A 23,908-nucleotide genomic window follows, 5' to 3' on the forward strand; every position below is an offset into this window, starting at 1 on the left:
TTAATGACATATTCTTGAGGCTATATATTTCTTATTCAAGGAAAGCGGACACCGTAGTCGAAAGGGTTAGTGCGTCACTACCATTCGGAAGCGCGCAGTTTTAAATCTTCGTGCATGAAACAGCAAAATGATGGAAGAAGTTTTTTCTAACAGCAGTCGCCCTGCGATAGATAATGGCAAACCTCCGAGTGTATTTCTGCCACGAAAAAGCTCTTCATAAAAAAATATCTGCCGTTCAGAGTCGTCGGAGGAACTCGACCAAAGGGGAGAAAAATAAATCTATTAATATATTTTTTGTAAAACTTTTGCACGTAATTAGCTGTTGAGTTCCATTGTTAACATCCTGTAACTCACAACTGAATGGATCGAACAGAAAACAGCAAACCATTTTTTTTGGTGTGGAATGTCACCTTGACAAAGATCATAAATTTTAAATTGTTTGGTCGATACTTTACGAGATATCGACCATTACAGGCATCTAACGAGGAAATAGTGGATCTACCCAAACAAATGTAATATATAACTCAAGTCGTACTACTTTTTCAAAGCTTACGTGAAACTTTTAAGACTATCATAATAAAAAGAACTTTCGATTAGCAAAAGTTCCGAGGGATAAAAAAGGGGAGCAAAAGGGCGTACTCAACAGGTGGATATACATATGTATGTACAACATTCTCTTGCAAAATTCGCCACTTGTTTGGGTATAAAAGCAACGTAATGCAAACTAGGCATGGTTATAAATCCATCAGATGTGCACCAGTTCCTAACCAGTGAGTTTCATTGCAAGGTCTACATTCCACCTTTTGTATTAAGAGCATCGTGTGTTTGCAGTGTATTGCAGTTGCTCAGCTTTGACGATTATTGTTATTGCTATTGTTTAGTGCAGTGTTGTTGTTTTAATTGTTATTCTCTTGCTGGTATTATTTACACATAAAGTCTTATGTGTTTTCTTTTTTGCGCTTTTGCCTCTGAATACGCCTGCTGCATCTTTTTTATGCTTCTCAGGTTTCCACTCATCACTGAACCGCATGAAGCCGAATGAGTAGATGAGCTTCGATGCCTATCAGCTATTTCCTCCTCCCCTTTGAGTTCTACACATGTCAGTGTCAGTGCTTGGCACTTTTCTAACTATGCATATGCATCTCTATTCGCTCGCATGAATATGTGTATGTGTGTATGTATGTAGGTTTGTCATGCCGTCCGCCGGGTTAATGTGCTCATGTTATGACAACAATTATTGTAAATGTCACAAATTAGGTTTGCAATTAGTTTAGCATATATTGGCTTTGTTGTTGGTTTCATTGTTAATTACACCATTGTTTTTGTAATGTAATAAGATTCTACATATTTTGTTGCGGTTTTGTTTCAAGTTTGTCAAGAGATTATTCTTTAAACTCACACATGTGGAAATATAACTGCATGTGTATGTGTATGGTTTGTTGGTAATCAGCGTTACTGATTATGATTTAAAGGGATTTTTTTTCAGTGATCAGGCAATTTTTAGCGGTTAAGAAATAGAACTTAACAACTTTCACTAGGAAGAGGAACTGAACTTATTTTCTTCTTCTTTATATATAAAAATGAATGTTTGTCTGTTTATCCTCGATGAACTCAAAAGCTACTGGAGCGATTATTATAAAAATTGGTATCATATATATATGTATTTTTCCACGGAGAAGGTTTGTAGAATATGCTCATTGCTGCCACTCGCCACCAGCTGGCGCTGCAGAGTAGCAACTTCTGCCCCGCTCAACCGATTTTTTCGAAATAAACAAAATCAATAAAATGGTTTAGTATGAATTGAATATTTGTGTACTGATTTTTTTTTAAAGTTATTTTTCTTAAATTTGTTTTAGTTAGGATACAGCTGGTTATAATATAAAATTTTGAATTTGAAAAAAATACGCATCTCTTAACTATATATTGATAGTTGAGACTGTTGACCACCGATTATATTTCCCTTGGCCATCGCAAGATCTTGAAAATTTACATAGAAGTTTTAAGTTACAAGGCTTTAATGGTTGGTTTTCACTGGAGTTAGTATCTTTATGTGTTGGGTGCCGCACATTCAGATATCCTGGGTTGCTGCACCTTCTCACATTAGCTGGCTCTCAAACATATATTTGAAAGCTGCTCAGAACCATCCTTAGCCTGGAGATAACCCCGACGAATCACGCTTGCTATGATCTCAGAAAGCAAATATTATATGCAGCAGAGACCTCTCTCTCCCCACAAAACAAACACTCTACAAGACGCTCATCTTGCCTATGCTACTCTATGGCGCTAAAGCATGGGTCGCAGACTGATGCAGCCGCTCTTGGGGTATTGGCGGGAAAGATACTTCAGTAAATCTTCGGTCCGTTTCCCGTGTTGGCGATAACTACTACCGCCGAATGAACCACAAGCTGTATCAACTCTAAGCGCATCAAAATTCAGTGAATGGACTGGCTGGGCCACGACGTTACAGATGCTCCAGCAAAGAAAGTGCCCGGAAGGCAAGTTAAAGGACAACGACGTAAGTCTTTGGAAAACCAAGCCTCCGATGGAATTTCTGACATGAAAAGACTCCTCATAAAAACCGTTTGCCATTCGTAGTCGGCTTCAAATTGTAGGTCCCTCCATTTGTGGAACAAAAAAAAAAAAACGCACACCACAAATAGGAGGATGAGCTCGCCCACACACCTAACAGAAGGGTATGTTTCAATTATTTATTTTTATTTATTTTAGGTTGAGGTGTATTTGATGCATCGTTTGCTTGTCTACTTACACGTCCATTCAAATTCTATATCGCGCGATTGGTTTCTGTTGTCCAATAATGTCTCACTCAATGGGTGTCATATTCGTTTATACTCGTATTTTTCCTTTTGCCTTGTATGCGTACTGAACACCTTTGGTATTCTCAGATTTGCCCGAATTCATTTCGCTTTTCCTATCCCTCAGCAGTTTTGCAAGCTCTGCGTCATACTGCATTGTTCTGTCGTATTGGTGAAATTATAATGCGATTTAATATTAATGCAAAATTCAGCTTATCGAAGTGAAAATTATAATAAACACACCTCATTTCCATCAGCCGAAGCTGTAAAACTAAATGACGTAACTGTATAGCGATTTGTGCCAGGTCAAAAATGGTAACTGATATTCTTTATTCTTTCGGTGATTAATTATTATTTTTTTTTGTTTTTTTTTGTTTTTTCCATTTAATGAATTATAAACTAATGAACAATTTGGATTTAATTTTGTGCAATACAACTAAATTTAATAATGCTCTGCCCAAGGCTTGCCGAGAAGTGGGCTACTGCGTGAGTTGGTGCGGTTTTTTTCGTTTCAGCCTTTCCTTCCATTTACCGGGATCAATTAGGGCTGAGGCTTTATATGGTGGCGTAATCTTTCCATATGAGACTTAGCGTCTATGTTGATCGAAGTGGCAACTGATTCGATGCCAACGTCGTGTTCGATATCGGTGTTGCGGGCATACCAAGGTGCATTAACAGCGCATCGTAGTACCTTATATTGTTTTTTTTTTTTTTTTTGTTTGTCGTTTATTTGCAATCTATTTTTAAAATAATAAGCAAATTATCTAACTATTAACAATTTTACTTATATTATTGAGCTCCATTGAGGTCAATAATGATATATATGTATACTACGATTAATGTACACTTATATTCAGACTTATGTGTTAGATTTTAATACATTTTAATATTAGATTTATCTATTAGGTTCTGAATGGAATGTCTAATATATGATGTCTTTTAAGTCTATTAATTTCATTAGTTTCATCAAGTAATGCAATTGCTAGCGGGTTATCGTGATAACTTAATCTCTGTAAATATTTTGTGGTAATTTTTTTAATTTCATCTTTTATAAAGGGAATTTTTAGATCAGTATGTAAGGCTTTATTTGTGACGAACCAGGGTGCACTTGTGATAAGCCTTAAAGTTTTTGACTGATATCTTTGCAGAATTTCTATGTTAGAATTGCAAGCAGTTCCCCACAGTTGTACTGCGTAGGTCCATACTGGCTTTAGTATAGCCTTATATATTAATATTTTGTTATTTAGATTAAGTGTTGATTTTGGTCCTAGTAGCCAGTAAAGTTTGTTTGTTTTTATCTTTAACTGGGTTTTTTTTGCTTGAATATGGCATTTCCAGGTTAGCCGTTTGTCCAAATGTATGCCAAGGTATTTGACCGTATCATGTTTGGGAATTATATTACCATTTAGATAGAGTGAAGGGCATTCTTTCCGTCTCAATGAAAACAAAACATGCACAGATTTGTTTGTGTTAACTTTTAATTTCCATCGGTCGAGCCACGTCTGTATCTCGTTTAGTTCTATCTGAACTAGATTGGTTGCATCAATTGGGGACGGACTTGAAGCTAGTATAGCGGTGTCATCAGCGTATGTAGCCTTATATTGGAAATAGATTTTATATTGGTTGAGCTTGAGCAGCCCCATAGCTGGATCCCATAGGTCCTAATTGGTTTAAGCACCTGCTTATATTTATAAACGCATTTTATTGTATAGGGATAAGACTGATTGGTTGCCCATAAGCCAATACATATTTCTATATCTGATTTGTAACTATTCTTTTTTCTTTTTAACATGAGCATTCCATCTATGCTTGGTATCTAGTGTTGTACCTAAGTATTTGGCGTTGTTGTGATACGGAATTTGCATGCCGTATATGTATACATAGTGGAAGATATTGGATTTTCTTCTGTGTGAAGTCTAAATGAACCGATTTTGTTTCATTTAGTTTTATGCGCCATTTAATGGTCCACTCTGAGATTTTATTTAAATAAATTTGAAAGTTTTTAATTGAGTCAATATGAGTTTCTCCTACCGACAAGATGGCTGTGTCGTCAGCAAAAGTTGCTGTGGAGCAATTTGTGTCATTATGCAAATCACATGTGAAAATAATATAGAGAATGGGCCGCAGCACGCTGCCGTGTGGGGCGCCAGTTTTAATTTCCTTAAGCTCGGAATATGTGTCTTCGTATTTTATTCGGAAGAAACGATCCGTGGAGTACGATTTTAGAATATTAAAATATTGTGTTGGTAGAAGCGCATTTATTTCGTTGAGAAGCCCACCATCAATGTGATTAGTGTATTCAACTATTTGTCTCCTCAAAATCGCTGCGCACTGAAGAATAAGACATAGTAACCAAGATTTACATACACCAATCAAAGCATTAACGACTTTCTTTAATCATCAAAAAATGCTATCATGTCACTTTTTCCGAAATCGTTAATGTTTCTCATCCCACTTAGAGCATATCTAATATTGTACTTCAATCTATTAAAGAGGCAAAATATTCAGATGAAATTTTTGATAGTTTTTTTTTCATTTGATAGCCACTTTAAGTTCATTATATCAAAACCATATTCAGTGTTAGACTTCGTATGACGTAATAGTTAAAAATTTACGATCCAAATTTCAATTATACGAGTACAGCCCTGAAATTGCTCCGCAAGCGCTCTTGGTTATAATTTATTTGGATGTCATACCAAATTTTTTAATTGACAGAACAGAAAGTATGCAAAACGTGTCTCTTGAATATGTACGTAGAACGAAGATTTTCTGATTCTATTCCATCTTATACAACCTGTTTGCTATTGATCCACTTGAATCCATTGGAAAGTAGGGCATCGATTCTTGTTCTTTCGTCCGTTTTCAATGTTATGAAGAGTGACATTCAGTGCTCATTTCTTCTTCAAAACATAAATTTTCTTACACCTCCAAGAATTATTTGTAACGCTCTTTCTTCCAACCGAAATAAGCTCAATATAAATGATGCTCGTAACGCTCCTACTGAACGTGCACTTGGTGACTTAAATGGACGGACTTTTCTATATTATTGAGCTCTACCTTTTACTTTAGTTAGGCTTAACTTTGTAATATAATTATGTGAAGTATGTGCTATTGGAAGCTACAACTTTACTCCATCTTTCAGGCGGCATGCGGATTCCTCTGACGAAAAATTCGAGTTCTTTTGACTTGATCCATTCTTTGAGCCAGTTTGCGATGCTCTCGTAAGAAATGAATCGCTCTCCAATAAAGGCTGACCGCAATGTCTGGGGAATACAGCGGGGGAGGCAAGATTTCCCAATGCAGCAAAATTAGTCTGGCAGTTTGTCATATCTACCGTCTCATTGCGGCCGCTTTTCTTTGAGAGCTCAATCCAAACGCATTAGCTGCTGTCGGTAACGATCGCCAGTGATGATTTCAGATGATTTAAGGAGTTCATAATAGATGATACCCTTCTGATCTTCTGATCCCACCAGATGCACAACTTAACCTTTGAAGCATGGATATTTTTCCCCTGTGGATGGACCTGGTTCACTTGACAGGCTGCAACATTTTCGACGCTTAGGGTTATCATAATACTCGTAGATAAATTTTTTATCGCCAGTGACAATGCGATGTGGAAAATCTTTTCTTCTCTGCCGCTCAAGAAGCATCTCACACGTCACCAAATGTCTCTCGATATCTCCTCGGATGCCTCCTTCAATTGGTGTGGCACCCAGTTACCTGCTTACTTGCTTTCTGGACCATTCTCATTGCGACCATTCGACATGCGTCTTTATCCAATAATTGTTGTAGTTGAGTATCTTCGAATTTTTTCCGTGCCCTTTCGCGATCTTTTTCACTCACGTCGAAATTTCCACTTTGGAAGCGTCGAAACCACTCGTTACAAGTTGTATTTGATGGAGTGTGATCACCATAAATATTGATCAATATACGACACGTTTCAGCATGAAGCTGAAGCATGGCTTCGCACAAATGCTGTGTTTTCGGGGCGAACGTAAACATTTTTAACGTCAGATAAAAAAGGACTTTTACGCTTCAAACGAATGTCTATGACCTCACATACAAATCTCCAGCGAACACAAATCTAGTATCAGCAGCGACACCTCTTTTAGGAGGCCGGAATCTTATTCCCATACCCTACATATTGACACAAAATAATATTAAGAAGATTTACTGATACTCTACTCGAAGATATTTCTCTTAAAAATGACACATCTTCGGAGTATTCGAACTCAGACACTTCACTCGCAAAAGAACTGTTAGTTATTCACTTTCCCGACTAGAATTACAGTGAGGCATGCCGAAGAATTAGTTAGGCCCGAATTAGGCAGGCCTTACTGAGGTACGCCTCAGTATTGCCTTACCAGGCCCACGTTAGGCAAGGCAAATATTGGCATGCCAGAACAATGCCAAATTTGGTTGTGGTCACGAAAATCTGTGGCGGTGACTCACTTAGGCATAAATTGGAATCCCTAACTGATTTGTAGAAGGGCATCCGGAGTATTACCGAAGTTCGGTTTTTTGAACCTGCGCCTAATGAGACAGATGTGTGGCGATACCTTTCGAGACTTGGGCCTTTTTTGCCTGCCTTATGAGGCGCAAATTTGGAATGCGGTCTGCCTTATTTGCGCCTAATCACCGCCCTACCAAAATTTCTAGTCGGGTTAATTTGGTGTAAATAAGTTACACACGAAATTTCAGGGGTATTTCACGGCAATGCAATTTGCATGTATTTTGACCACGTTTTTTACGTGAGACGCGAACTTAGTACTATGCTATCAGGCGGTTTGGAAAGCCCGTCAATCAACTACAATCACCTCAAAAATGGTACGTTATTACTGGGTTGGGGTCCTGGACGCGAAGGACACGAAGTAAACGATATAGCGGAAGAACTAGCAAAAAAAGGGGCAAACATGCCCCTAATTGTTTTTAAACCTTTCACATCAACGAAACTCGCAGCAGGTGGGAGGTAGAGAAGTTCGTTGAACACTGGCGTAACTCTATCGGTAAGCGACAAGCGAAACAATTCCTAACGCCGGACAGAGGAATATCTAATAATAATAGTAATAGCTACAGTAGTATGCTTTAGAAAAAATTACTAGGCATCTAAGGTAGGATAAATAAAATTCGATTTTTACTGCAATATCTTTCCTATCATTTATAGCTTTAACCTGAATCACCCTTCGTTATTAAGAAATAGGCGCACTCCATATATTGAAACACAATCACGGCCTAAACTTATCAAGGCTGTATGTGTCCCACTATCATTTTTATTATTCACACAAGGTACGCCAGACACTACAGTTACATACACATACACACGCACATACCTGTTTTTATCATACGTCTTATTTATTAACTGCTAGATATCCCGTCAGCGCCATTTGTTGCCTCACAGCAGTGTTCCATGTCACTTGGCTTTGTACCTTTTTGTACAATTTGCAATTTTAAGTGAATGTCTTAGAATCAACTCACGGCAAACAAGATGGCATGCCTAATAGCTATTCATCATATTTAAAGACCTAAAAAAATATAAGCCGTAATAAATATTTATAGCAACCACAATAGGAAGGAGTGAGAAACCAATTTGAAGCGCATTGTTCTGAAATAGAATGAATTGCTTCAATCACAACTGGCAATTGCGGACTCTATATACATGTATGTATGTATGAATATATATAGGTATATGTCTTTGTATGCATGAATGTATGTATGCAATCAAACAAATGACTGTATTTAAAAAGAGCTGCGAACACACTCGAAATATAAAATTAAAAATGTACTCGCTTGCTGCGTGATTATCGTGTAAAAGTGATTGTTGCGCATTAGAATGGCACAGCCCCATGGCAAAATGTGCAGATTTGTGGAAAATTAGCTGTTAAGGTTGGTCTTTATGGCCAGAGTTGCGTAGCATATTTACCGCAGACTGTGGCTTCAAGTATGTAAATGTTGGCAAGACGTTGATAGCAATTTTTTTAATTGAATTGAAAATTTGCAATTTTCCACTATTATTCACATTTTCTATGGGCAGTGTTGGCAATGATGGTTTATTTTTTTGCGTCTTGGATGGTTTTTGTTATTAATTAAAACTGCATTGCGTGCGCACAAACTTTTTCTACATTAATGCATAGCAAGCGTGGATTGCAGAGTATGAATTTATAAATTTTGCGTTTGAAAAATTTTATATTTTTATATGTATACAAGGTGCCGCGACGGTATGATCTAAATTTGTTTTGAAATAACTTTTTTAATAAACAAAAAATGATTAGTGAGGGAAATACTAAATACAAAATGACTTTCAGTGATGAAAATCACAGATAATGAACATTTTGGTACCGCAGCTGTCTGGCTCACAACGCCGTGTCAAAAAATTAGATATTTTCCGAAAGGACGATTGATTTTGCACCACCTTGTAAAGGGTATATATTAGGCCGGGTCGATACCTCTAAAATGAATTCTGATGTCCCCCAATTTGGGTCGAACTTTTTAGTTTCTTTTCTCATGTAAAGGCCAAAAATGGTGATATTTTGAAATGATTGTATGGGGAACCCCCCAGGGGAGTTCCAGAGGGTGTGCCACTGGCATGGGTGGATCGGCCGTCCAAAGTTAGTGAGGGTCGGTCATACATATGGACTCGATTGGAGCGCTCTAAATGGGTCAAAGTGGAATTTTTCGTTCGACCCAAATTGGGGGACATCAGAATTCGTTTTAGAGATATGGTTCCTTCGGCAAAGTTTCTTATTTTGATCCCAAGAATACGATTTTCACAGAGCAATGAGCGATCTTTAAATCGGCCCGCCCTAGTATAGTATATCTATATACAATTGGCGCGTACACCGTGTTTGGGTGTTTGGCCGAGCTCCTCCTCCCATTTGTGGCGTGCGTCTTGATGTTGTTCTAGAAATGGAGGGACATACAGTTTCAAGCCGACTCCGAACGGAAGTTATTTTTTATGACGAGCTTTTTCATGGTAGAAATACACTCGGAGGCTTGCCATTGCCGGCCGAGGGGCGACCGCTATTAGAAAAATGTTTTTATTAATTTTGGGGTTTCGCCGAGACTCGAACCGACGTTCTCTCTGTGAATTGCGAATGATAGTCACGCACCAACCCATTCGGCTATGGCGGCCGCCGTAGTTTAACAGTTATTTACAGTATGACTGTATCCAGTCAGTGCAGCTTAAGAATCTTATTAGGTTGTTGACGTTTAAGCCAGACAGTTGTTCGAGACTCTCGAACAGCGGTTTGCCCAGGGTTAACTTTCTGTTTTTCCATAGGGCAAGCAATTCACAGAGGAAATTGAAGATTGTTTTCTTTTTCTCCGATTGTGTGGATCTATTCATGTCATTTATTTTGTAAAGATAATCCATTTCAAATATTGCCCGCAACTGCATCGTAATTCGGTCATCCGTAAACACTAACTCGGTCGGTATTTCGTGAATACCTTTAGTAATGTTGGCTTCCAACGCCTCACTCGAATCTAGCTTATCCACATAGCATTAAGACTTTACATACCCCCACACATAAAAGTCCAAAGATGTTATATCACACGATTTTGGTGTGCACTGGTCCGAGACGAGAGACAAATTGCTCACCGAAATGACGACGCAGTAAATCCATTTTTTCCCCAGCTGTAGGGCAAGTAGCGCCGTCTTGTTGAAACCAAGTAACCAACAAAGTAACCAACTGGCTTTAATTTCCGGTATAAAAAAGTCGTTTATCATAGCGTGATAGCGTTTGCCATGCACTGTTACAATTTGAAAAAATGTGGGTTGATGATCCCTTCAACCCATAGGCCACACCAAACGGTGGTTTCTATGGATGTAATGGCTGTTCTTGAATGGCTTCGGGTTGCCCCTTATCCCAAATACGGCAATTGTATTTATTGACGTTGTTATTGAGCCAAAAATGGGCCTCATCGCTGAACAAAATTGTGAAGAAAAAGTAAATGAAGAACACTTTTCACAGAGCGTCGATTTTCGCAATACAATCGAAAGATTTGTAAACGTGGTTGAGGCGTACGCCTCTTTCCGTGACGAAGTGCCAATGAATACTGAAGAAAGTTATGTATTTAGTTTGACAGTAGGTGTTGCGAAAGGTTACTTTGGCAACCCATTTCGCATTTTCTCACCTCTCTGTTTTTCTCATTCGCCAATCAACAGCTGTCAAAGAGAAGCAAGCTTTCTTTTCCATTCTAGACGTTGACAAAAGCGCATGGAAGCGCATAAAAACAATTGTAAGACACATATAATATTTTCACTCATTAATTGTAAACTTATTGATCGTTAAATAAAGTTTTCAGCCTTTCTAAATAGTAAAACGAAGTCGTATTTACTGTACCAGGGCTTGCTAAAAGGGAATTTAGCCGCGTCACACTGCCGTCGTCAACAGTAGGCGCTCATGATCTATCAAAGAAACCCTATTGGAAAAAGTAACTCCAATCGGATCACCCTTTATATATATACACGTTTGTATATTCATGTAGATACAAACAGGTTTTTGTTTTTAGTTTGCTAAATTTTAGTCGCATGTTGCAGGTAGATTGCGTGTCGTTTAACTTTGCAATTTTTTATTTATTTTTTACAACATTGATGCCGTTATTTACCACGCACTTTTCCACCAGATAGCATCCCAATCAGTACCAACACATTCAACCGTACAGTTGTCAGTTGAGAGTGTAATTACGCATCATTAAAATAAAAACAGACATACACACATATATCAGTAAAGCAGCATGAGTAATTACACCGACACACACATACCCACATACATACATACGTTTAATTACAATATATTTAAAGTAAAGTCACTGCCACGTCAATTGCCAACTCAGTGCATTATTTTATTATTCTCTGCAATTCAGCCACGTTTCAGGCGCCCACCAGAGCGTATGAGCAATCATATCATTCATTTCAGTCTGACTGGCAACTACGAGTACGCACGCAAAAAAAGTTATACCTAGGGTAGAAAAGCAAATCTACTTAATGGGTATATTTCAACGCATTTGTTGTCAGCCCATCGCATAAATTTGTACAGGCTTTAAGTTTTTCATATTTCATTTCAAAGTTTTTTTCATCATTTTTTCTCTTAGCATACGCCCAGTCTTTGAAGCGTGAAAACGTAGCTATGTGAAATCAATGGCGGATGGTGCATTAGCGGTTGCGTACAAGCTGCAATACGCTCTTAATTAAGCGATCTAATTGCTTTGACTACAATAAGTCGCATCGCATTGCATTGTACCAGCAAACTCATGCCTCATGCATACTTATATATTATATGTACATACATACATGCATATGCACGCCGTAAACTTTGAAATCTTAGGTGCGCTTTGTTGCGTGCGTACGGCTAGTAAACGTGCGCAGACGTGCAATCGAGTGAATGCGCATGCGCAACGCACATTCTTTGCAGTCTTGTCAGTCTTTGCTTATATTTTCCAGTTTGTGTTTATGGGTTCAATTGGCTCAATGCTTAATGAAGAATTGCATTGTTTGTAATGGGTTGACTGCTGCTATGTTGGTTGATAGACTCACTTAGACACTCATACGGTGCTGTTACTAAATATATTTATTAAGTTTCACGTTTGTGAATACATTTCAAAATAATATATGTATGCCCATGCATAAGTCTGTTATGGAATAAAGTCGGTTAGCAACTTTGTAATAAAATCGCGTGCGAACCCAACATTAGCGTAGATAATAAAATGAAAAAACAAATAATAATATAAATGATAAATATGAAAAATCGCGAGTAAAGAAACTAATTGAATGAAGTCTTTTTTCTAAAGGCACACCAAAAATCAATAAATCTTAAGCATAACGGGCTCCCGTCTAACTTGATGAACATTCACACAGTAAAAAATTGCTTAAGTACTTTCAGAGCATAAATATTCAACATTCTGCTGAGTAAGAGAAAATTAAAAGTAAATAACTTTTCCCTAATTGTGACAATGTGGCATTCAGTTTTAAAACATATCATTAGTATGATTGCTTAGCATTAGTTTCAGAAGCTCAAATGAAGTACTAAGTGCATGAGACTACGCTTTGTACAAGTTGACGCAAAACTTATCATTAATCAATGTAAAGGGTTCCAAATATGAGGTGTTTTTTTTGATATTTTTTAATATAAATGATCGGATGTTTATTTCATTATAAGGAGGAAAGTATGCAGTTAATGGTGGAAGATAACATCAGGCAAATGAACACCACGACTACGCTTACAGGACAATATCCTTTTCATGAAATTTTCCATAATCGAATTGCGAAATGGCTGCTCTATGTCCTCGATAGCCTCACGAATTCTATCTTTGAGGTCTTGAATCGACCCAGGGCTGTTGACGTCGACCTTCTCTTCCACGTGGCCCCAAAGAAAAAAGTCACAAGGTGTTAAATTACAAGATCTCGGTAGCCAATAGTGATCATCTCTTCGAGAGATAACAGGGTCCGGAAACTTTTGCCGTAAAAGATCAATGGTTTCGTTGCTTGTATGGCTCGTAGCGCCGTTTTGTGGAAAATAAACGTTGTATAGATCAATACCATCCAATTTTGGCCATTAAAAATCGTTAATCATCTCTCGATAGCGGTAGATAACATCTTTTATTGGGAACCTTTTACTTAAAAATGAATAAATAATTCGTGCGTGCACTTCTGTTAGGTGTTTGGACGAGCTGCTCCTCCAATTTGGGGCGTGCTTCTGGTTGTTGTTCCACAAATGGCCGCTATAGCCGAATGGGTTTGTGCGTGACTACGATTCGGAATTCGGAAATCGTAGGTTCGAATTTCCTTTAGTGTTTGAAGAAAAAGTTTTTCTTGTGGTCGTCCCTCGGCAGGCAACGGCAAACCTCCCAGATTATTACTGCCATGAAAAAGGTCCTCATAAAAATCCATGTACTTAGCCTTGCCATAAGTTCTGTTACAAGTTTAGTCCGTTTTAGATAAGAAATTATTGTACTTTTTTAATGAAGTTAATTTTATTTAATTATGCAAATATTAAAAAAAATCTCTAAATTTTGATTCGAAACTGTCATCATTTGCTTATACACAAGTCTTCAAATAATTAGGCCATTTAGTTATTGCGTCACGCACGGTTTCCATGGATTGTTTCCTCAAAGATTGTTTAAGATTCTCGAAATTTCTGTGAGGTCTTCCACTTGCCGAGTTCTCCTATTCTGACCACAAATTGTAGTCCAATGGATTCAGATCAGGTTTTTTAGACGACCGAACCTAAGTCTCACCATAATGGATTGAATATCGTGCATCGACCTACGCGACAGTGTAAGAACCTCTACAGTGTTTTCAAATGTTCATAACTAATGAAATTATCAACGAAATAGTTCGATGGACAAATGTGGAGATAGCTAATCGAAAATCAATTTCATTTGTCATTACCGAGAAGCCGCAAAGGAAACACACTTCACAACAGGACATATCATCTCTTATAGGAATATTAGTTTTAACTGCTGTTAAGAAGGACCAACATCTATCAGCAGATGAATTGTTTGATCGAGCCTATTCAGGTGCTCAATACTTATCCACAATGACTAAAGCCTGCGCGGGGAGCACAAAGTTCAACGTTGTGCCTCTTGTTCAAATTAAAGTCTGAATGTTCCAAAAATAAATTATTTTTCTAATTCAATACGTTAGCTTTAAGAAAGAAGAAAGAGATAAATAAATTTTTTATTTTTTTGTTATTTTTTTATTGTTTTGTTTTTGTTCTATTTTATACATAAGGCAAATGAAGTAGTACTGTGAAATCTTCTTTTTTGAATAAATGATATTAAGAAACTTAACTGTTTTTTGTCTTATTTCATTAAAATACATTAAAAAGAATTTATTAATAAAATTTAAATCACTTTTTTAAACAGAGATATCCTTTGTACTCTTTGAAATATTACCGTAGTCGATTCGACGAAGTATGATGTTAACGTATTAGAAATAAGTATGCTATTCTAGGGTTAAAGAGATATTTTATCCTGAAAAATTAAAAAATATATATAAATTTCCCAATAAGAACCAAAGATATTTCATTTTGGAAAACTCAATACCAAATTTTTCTAAATACATCGCATAAATCCCAGAATAACAATTTTTTTGTTAATTTTTCAGTTTACTTCTTATTACACTCAAGCCTACAAATAAATAATATAATTTTTTGGAAGAATTGACGATAAGCTCCAAAATAGTTGGAATGGAATCGCTCCATATTCAAGCGGCTTCAAGTAAATATTCTGAGTTGTTGCTTTCAACGTAATTGGCTAAATTGCTTGGTATTGCAGTTCGAATGCAAAAGAATACAGCCATTGTGAGTAAGAGCTCATTAACAAGCTGCCGTGTTCTCGTATTTGCTTGCGATTAGCTTAGCGCGTTATACTCTAATTCCCACTCCATGCAAAGGAGGATTAAGTCGAAGGTGGGCTTTTTAAACAAGTTGTTTCACACATTGCAGCAAACCTCGTAACAAATAGTGAGTGGTGGTTGTGGATTCAGTGGATGCCCGTGCAAATGAAATAAAGAAATTACTTTGGAATGCCAGGGCTACCTCTCGCCCGCAGAGCTCATGTCGGGCATGGCATAGAACTAAGTGAAATGCCAAAGTTTTGCGTTTGAAATTTAATTTCCACACTAGACGACTTGTGTTTTTTCGTGCGATAATTGGCGGCGAGTATTTTTTAATGAGCGCGTTTACATGCGTACTAAGGCGCAATCACACACACACACTTACACGCAATGACATGCATGTTGTTTATTTACAAATGTATTTGCTGGTGAAAAAAACATAAATTTATAGGCGCAAATTTTTGCATGTTCATAACGATACGAGTATTTGTACACACACACACACATACATATGCACGCTTTTCTCTTTAACTGCTACCTGTATTTAATTTTTCTTGCGAGTGAATGAACATCTTAATCGCTTAGTAAACACTGACAACAAAAAATAATAATTGCTACAACAACGCGAGCAACCAACAAACAATACACGAATGCGCAACTGAAGTGTCGGTGGTAACGGTAGCATTGTGGTTGTTGTTGTTGCAGAATACTCTGACTGCCCAGACGAATACTTGACTGAATTGTGTGCCAGTTTGTTGTGAGCAGGAATTACATTTGCAATCAGCAAAAAATATGAGCGGCATTTGTAACTGCAATTATGGCTAAAACAATACAAACGACACAGCAAAATGCATTGCACTTGGCGAAATGCTAAGGGAGCAATGGAGAATCTGCATAGACACAAAATTATACTCAGATATGCACGCTTTTAATTTTTTATTGCTATTTTTTGAAACTCTTCAACTAAAACGAACAACAGCCTATGTGGTTATGTGTCTTCGTTCTTTGCAAGAGGCGAAAACAATATTTAAAAATTAATTAGCACTAATTGGTAACTATTTTCTATACCAACACAGATGAATAACCAAACACAGCAGAATATGAGCCGCTATTAAGTAGAGACCATAATAAAAAATAGCAGTTCATCTACAGAAAACTTCTTATTTGAATTTGAGGCAGCTGATTTCGAGTCCGCTTACCTTTTTTAAATTGCTTCAAGTTGTCCAAACTCCCATCCAGAGCGAGTATTCAATTCCTTTTCAAGTACTGCATCAAATTTGTACAAAAGTCAGAGAACGTGTAAAAAAGTAGCCTTAGCGTTCCATTTCTCTAATAAAACTCGCCTAGAAGCCTCAGACAAAATACCTATTAGCGTCAATTGGTATCAGTTCATGTACGAGGGTTCTTTAAAAACTCCGTGCAAAGTTAAAGAGATGGCACTACTAGCACGGATCGGGGTCAGTTTTAGTTACACGCAGCTCTTGGAAGAACACACACCAAGTTTCTGCCACATCAGTCCGTTTCCTTGAGTTTGGCATTTGTTTGAATCGAGGAGCTCAAGTGGTTTCCGTTTCCAACATCCAACTCAGTCTCAAGAGTTGTTGTCGCAAAATTAATGGAAATAGAATTTCCACTCGCTTCACATACCGCCTTTTCTTGAGACTTGGCTTCCGTGGATCCCTCGGACTCCTTTTTGTCCACCAATTTGAAGAAATCAAGTGAATGCAGAAACGAGTGGCTATTTGCCAGCCTAGGACAAGAGGTATTATTCGGAAGGGACTAGAACAGGGTCGGGCGAAGTGTGTAAACCTAAAGGAGACTATATCGAAAAATAAAAGTAAAACCCCAACAATGAAGTACTTTTTATTTTCGCACGGACTTTTCAAACGATACTCGTATGTAAAGTGAAATAAATTTAATTTTTAATATGCCACATACTTTTCTTATGCAGCATAGTAAATGTATTGAGGACAAACATGAATTTAGTACCAATGTAATGTATGCATTAAAAATTGTAAGTAGGTTAGGTTAGCCTGGTTGGCAATAAGCCACGCATAGACCTTTTGGACCCTAGCGATACCAGATGGAGACCGACCTCTATGAATACCGAAACTAGACATCATGTCGGATGTCAGCGCTTTTGGCGAATCTAAGTAGGGCTGGGAGCTCCGCTTTTGAGACGTCCTCCAGACCCTCAAACAGTGGGGCCCCCAGGTATTTTAGTCGCGTTTTTAATAATGCCGGACAAACGCACAGAATGTGTTCTAAAGTTTCCTCAACATCCTCTCTGCATTTCCTGCATTTGCCCGTGTTAGCAATCCCTATCTTGTACGCATGTGCAGCCAATAGATTATGACCTGTTAGCATACCTATTATAGTTCTGCAGTCCTTTCGCGAGAGGGTAAATACGAATTGAGTCAGTTTTTTGTCGTTAGGTCTACACATAACTTTTGCTCTTTTGCATGTGGTCAGATTAGTCCACGTAGCTTCCACTCGCCTTTTCATGTAGTTGTCCATTTCATTGTGTATTGTATTTAGCGGTTTTAGTATGTCGTTCTCCTGTTCAAATGGTAGTCTAACAGCACTTTTTGCTATCTCATCTACTATTTCGTTCCCCATAATGCCTTTGTGACCAGGTACCCAGTAGATATGCAGCCTACTGTTTGCGGCTAGCCTTTCTATGGCCTTCCTGCTCCGTCGAACATTTTTGGACTTAATATAATACAATATTAGCTTAATTCTTTTATTGCTGCTTGACTGCCCACGTATATATTAATTGTTGAGTTCTTTCTTGTTCTAGTGTAGGCTAGCTCCGCGGCTTTTCCCACAACAAAAACTTCCGCTTGGAAAATACTGCTGTGGTCTGGCAGCTTGATAGGTGTCCTTATTCCTAGTTTTCAGCAGTAAATACCCGCTTTAGAGCCGTCTGTGCCATCCCTCCTCTTCAATTGTAGTGCAAAACCTTCTCTCCCAATTAAAGTATGGAGTTATGTAGTCCGTGCAACCTGAGATCCACTTTCCTATTGAGCTGTGACCGAAGGTGCTGCAGGTGAATACCTCCGCAGCCATTAGCCTCCTCGTGGATTTCGCTGCCAGGCTTTCTGCCACAAGGTCAATAGGTGGCATGCTGAGTATTATTTCCAGCGCCACCGTTGGAGTGGTTTGTAAGTAAATATGTATTAAAAAAAAGGAAATAGTTTTTTGTATGGTGAAATGAGTATGAGTAGATTTTATAGATAGATTTTTTAAAGGAACAACCCAAGTTTAAACTCTTATATCGGGTGTTTTTAGCTGCATGAGAACTATCGATATCGATATGACAGTAGAGAATGGCAAATTGTATTGATATTTCTGTTCAATAATATTTGGCAAGTCATCATGAATCGTTCAACGCGTGAAAAATGCTTCCAAATTGTGGAGATTTGCGTGGAAAAAAAATAAATCTGTTCGCGAAGTTCATAAGGCGAAGTATTGAAGAAGATGTCCAAATGCAGCTTCGTCGTCGTTCTCAGCTTTTTCGCTTAAGTCCTTCGATTACGCGGAATATTTTTTCGTAACGATCTTGGCTTACGTGCCTATAAGATACAGCTCGTAGACAAATTCAAGTCAAATGACTATCGCTTGCGTCGCGTGTTTGCTGATTTGGTTCATTTATGTAGATTTCTTATGCAGATTTATTGGAAAAAGTAGTCAGAAATTGAATTGATCGAATGGGCCATGTAACTCGTAGCAGCGGCAGACACATCTAAAAATAAACGCCATGAAATTATCTACCAAATTAGAAGAAAAAAAAATCTTTCTACAATATTTCTGTTTTGTACTATCAGTTGAAGTTCTCAAGGTCCTAAAAACGCCCTTTACCTACTTTACTATGCCATGACCTTAGAGATGAGAAAGGGAAGGCCAGCATGGTAATATCCAACTGAAGACTCGAGAGTGATTAGCATTAATTAACCGGGCATCTTTCTTATTACAAGAGACCTTTTCCTCTCTCTTGGAATCTTTGGTATGACATTTTCTTGTAAAATGGGTAGAATTTTTTCTTTTGCTTTTGCAATTTTTGGTAATGAGCTAGGCAAGCCTAGTTCGGACTCGCTGCTTCTTCAACTACATTAAACAAAGTCCAGAAAATGTAATACAATAGAGGTTCTCTTGAGTCAATAGCAGTCGGCACCCTTTGCTGTAGAGTCGATATCAAGTGATCGAATAGATTCCATATAGTAGAAGCATTCGCTTCGTCATGGATACCTTCATGTATCTAATGAGTTGTTTATGTTGCAGTCCATATGTGGATCCTTCTGGCTATTAGTGTGAAGGCTGACTGTTCCAACATTGTCACACCAAAAGTTATTTTCTTGCCCCAACAGGTGTTTAGTCAACCTTTATAGTTCACGTCATTGCGGTCGACGGTGAGCGACATGACAAATAATTTTTTTTTTGGTCGAAAATTGAAGACCTCTATTTGCACGATTTTTTGGTTTTAGCAGGATTGTGTCCAATCGGTCTTGTACGCGTTCAGCTCGGTTAATGTGTTACCAGTCGCCTCGGCGATGTGGGTGCTTTCCATGCATGTCTCGTAGATTGCCTTAGCTTAAGCATAAATATTGGTAAATGTTATTAAACAGATCGCAATAAATAAAGGGATAATAATAAGAAAAAGAAATCGTCATCATAGTCTTAGAACACTCTGTTAAGACAGTTTTCTAAGACTATGATGACGATTTCTTTTTTTTATTATTATCCCTTTATTATGCACTAATGCGAAGCCAGCCGAGGCAGCCAGATGCATGAAGTAAATAATGGGAGATTTGCTCTTTCGATTAGATTAATAATATTTTATTAATTTTATTTACTTAAAAAAAATCATTATACCTATGGACTACCCTATATATACTTGAAGTACATACATAGCAAGGTAAGTCCGTTTAAGGCCTGATTAAGCATAAACTTAGCAATTTTTTCGCTTATAAAAACAAATAAATTTTTGATGCCTCTCTTTTCCATACATTTACCACCTAACCTCAACAGATAGTTTACTAATTATATTATACTTTTTATTTTTTTCAATTGTGCAGAAAAAAGTTATACAAATGTTTTACGCCCGAGATCGATTAAGGTTAGGAACACTTTCGAATAATACAGCCGGCGCCATGCGACACATTTAAAAGTTCTTCAGCTATTCTCATCAGCTACTATGCATTTCGCCAACCCGTCTATGTACATATATACATACATGCATTCGCACATACATGCATACATACCTATGTACTCGTATAAGCACTTCTGCGTTGGTCATTGCAATTGTTCTTGTGCTGCAACATCCTCCGTTTCCACAATTCCTACATTACCTATCGACACGTAATAAAGGCAACATATTTTTTCATATGCAGCTACTCCGTAGTTTTGCTGCTGCTGCTATGTTGGCTATACATACATACGTCCACCGCCGTTTGGCTGCAGTTGGCACAACAATTAGTGTAACACTGAAGTGCAGCAGCTCATAAAAAGTAGTTAATTGCATTTTTATGCAAATCGTAAACATTAAAATAATTATAGTTGTTGACTCGTGTTTCGAGCTGATTTAAAAAAACGAAAACCAAAAACGAAAAAGCAAACAAATAAACAGCACATACCGCCACTAATGGTAAAATGTGGAAAAACTGAGAAAAAGCAAAAATTGCCTACCGAAAGCCTACAAAAAATGTGAAATGCATTCGTTGAGTAGGAAACGAACAGCAGCATGATTGTGTGCAACGGCTGCAATTTCGCAAAAGCTTAGAAAAAAAAAGTAGTAATAAAATTAGCTTAATGTTGCTGCAGCCACTCCCCATGCCCAGTCTCCGTGTCTGCTTGCGAGTGTTGAGCACCAAATGTGCGTTCAATTTGTAGTCGCTTGATAACAGACAGACGCACACATATACAGCAAACACAAACGCTGCGCTGCCGTCAAACATGTTGTCACAAGCGTGGCGAATAGTTGAGCGTTTATGTGGATCCGGATATAATTTACTTTGCAGCAGATTTAATGTCTTGTAAAAATGCGCGATTAGCAGCCACTTGCACACACATGCATCTGGGTACGTGCATGCATACTTATGTTTGTATGTGTAAGTGATGAAAAAAAAATGTTTTGCCGTCAACTGCAAAGCAATGAAGTTGTTGTACGTACAGTACTTTTTGCTTTTTAGTAGCCGTTTGACGGCTGCCGTTTACTAATTGCCACCTGTACGCCTAATTTAGAGAGATGTAAGGAAAAAAAAAATATAAAATGTTTAAATATTTGTATGTATTGGATTACCGGGATGCATGAATATGTATATGTCTATCTGTGGTAGTGCTGTAAGAAAATTGAATACTGATTTATTATACAATAAGTTATCAATTAAATTTATAATAATATAATATCATAAAATATGTAAATTCACTTATACATTGACAAGTTGTTGCATTCCAATGCCAGTAATTTATTCTGATTACTGAAATACTGGGCATTACTGCAATCACCAATACATTATTTAAAATTTAAATGCCATATAAAATATGCAGCTAATTCTGGTTAGTATTGCCAGCATCTGAATTGAAGTACAGTCTGTTCAGAAAAAAGGAACCCGATTATTGATATAGTATTTAAGGGGGGAGCCTGGCTTATGAGGTCTAAAAATTGCGTCTCTTTGCGATTTTTTGTTTTTTAAGGAAACAATTAATTTAGCCCTGCAAAGTGTTTTCTATCTTTTAATGAACATTTAAAAAGTATAAAAAATTTGTGTACTGGTTAAAATAAGTTGAAAAAAATGTTTAACATAGAAATTAGTAGAGCGCTGCAACGCTGGAGTTTCCAACTGGCGTACAAGATTCAGCTCGTAATTATTATCTAAAGCAAAAAATTCAAATGGATTTCTAATTATCATGATTTTTTATTCTAGATGAAGTAAGAAAACTGAGAGAAATTCCAAAATTTCAACTTTTTGGAGGTTTTAAAGAAAAAATGCCATTCTATAAAAAAAAATTCACTTCAACTTGGTATAAAAATCTTGAAAAATTTTTTTTTTATCTATTTTACTAGTTCGAATAGAAGACAATTTAATACTGAAGGGAACAAGCTATGATTCATTTGAAAAGGTTCATTAGTTTTTTTTCATTCATGTACGCCAATTCAAAGAAATCATAAAAATGAAAAGTCGAGAAAAGAAGATAAAGTTTGTACTATAGCTGTCCGGTCACAGCGTAACTACCTAACGCTCGCCTACCTTTGGCTTTATATCTACGGAAATATTGAGAATTAGGCTCTGTAACTTTGTGTGAATATTCTGAAATATATTAGGAATCGCTTAAAACGAAAAAAAAAAAATTGATTTTTTTGACCTTATAAACCAGGCTCCCCCCCTTAAAGATATATATTTAAAATTTTTTTACATGAATATAGAAAACCTCGTAGTTGCAATTACTCAATAGGCCGTGCTGTCTTCATCGTTGTCGAGTATAGCCTGGCATCTGCTCGGCATGCTTTGAACCAGCTTTACTGCGTAGCTCGTCGACAAAGAGGACCAGATTTTGCGAACCGTTGCAATCGAGATTTTGCTGCTTATAAATAGTAGCGGACGCTGAAAGCCGAGCATATAACACATTGGCGGAAACGTCACGGGCCTGACAAAGAAAATACGTTTTTTTTTCTTCAAAATTATGATATGATAGATGAAAAATGTTTTTCGAAAACTTAATACAATAATACAAAACTTAAAGCAATATTTGATGGTACATACAAGCATTGAAATCTAACATACAAAGGTAGCTAAATTACTGTAGTACAAAGTCGTCTGTTTCCGTGTCACTTCGCCATTAATTTACTCACTTTATGTGCTAAGTGAGATACACTTCTTTTTGCTTTTGAGGCTTTTAGAATTCCATTTGAATATTCTAACAACTTCTCGGCCTAATGAAACGTCGTCAGCTGTTGTACATTTTCTGTTATGCAAATTTCTTAAAAGTAAATTTGTTCAAATGCACAAAGTACAGATGTGTGTATGTGCTGGAGGTTTATTCCTGCTAAACTCTTTACTATTTGATTGTCTTCTGCAGTTGCTGCTTGAAATGAACTTGAGTTCAGTTCAGCTTAGTCCTGGTCGGTATAGGCAGTTTGGTTGACAAAACATCCCAAGCAATTAAATGCAAAATTATTCACTTCGACAGCTGTTTCCTAACTAAAAGCTAACAAATTTGAATATCCTGGCGGAGAATTTACCTACATACACACTATCATACTTATCTACCAACTGGTTGATCTCCAATTTATTTACTTTTTGCACATTTAATAAAGTAAATAAATAAGAGATATTTGTAATATTTAAAAATTTATTGTTCTTTAAAACGCTTCAGTATAATTTATTTCTATTTCATCTTTTCAGAGTACGCCTTATGCTTTAAAAGACGGCAGCTGTAGTGGTAGTGAGGTAACAACATGGACTTCGACGGGCTTGCCTCCCTCAACCGGTTACTACACCTACGATCCAACATTCGGTGCGTATGGGTAAGTGAAGGGCCTCAGAATTTGGAAAGATTTATTATTAACGCATTAGCCACTTCAGTAGATTTGAAGGTTGAGATTCATCTTGCAGTTGTTATGCCCAAATTAGTGATGACGCGACAGATTTGTAATTTTAGACAGGTGAATATTGAACATACTCGCATATGTGGCAACGCTTCCACTACGTAATTTTTCTAACTACAGACCTGCAGGGTTGGTTGATTTTTTTGTAATTAACTA

The 23,908-nt window shown here is 37.2% G+C and overlaps 1 protein-coding gene across 2 annotated transcripts in view; it reads left to right on the forward strand.

The window, feature by feature from the left end:
- LOC128860599 (homeobox protein araucan-like) overlaps nt 1-23,908 on the forward strand; it is a 175,099-nt gene that overhangs the window by 50,401 nt on the left and 100,790 nt on the right. For both annotated transcript variants that reach the window (XM_054098217.1, XM_054098216.1), the window contains exon 3: nt 23,550-23,671. In XM_054098217.1, the coding sequence (XP_053954192.1) occupies nt 23,550-23,671 (122 nt within the window). The remainder of the gene's footprint in view (nt 1-23,549; nt 23,672-23,908) is intronic.

This window comes from Anastrepha ludens, chromosome 4 (assembly GCF_028408465.1).
Source record: "Anastrepha ludens isolate Willacy chromosome 4, idAnaLude1.1, whole genome shotgun sequence".
NCBI classification, from domain to species: domain Eukaryota; kingdom Metazoa; phylum Arthropoda; class Insecta; order Diptera; family Tephritidae; genus Anastrepha; species Anastrepha ludens.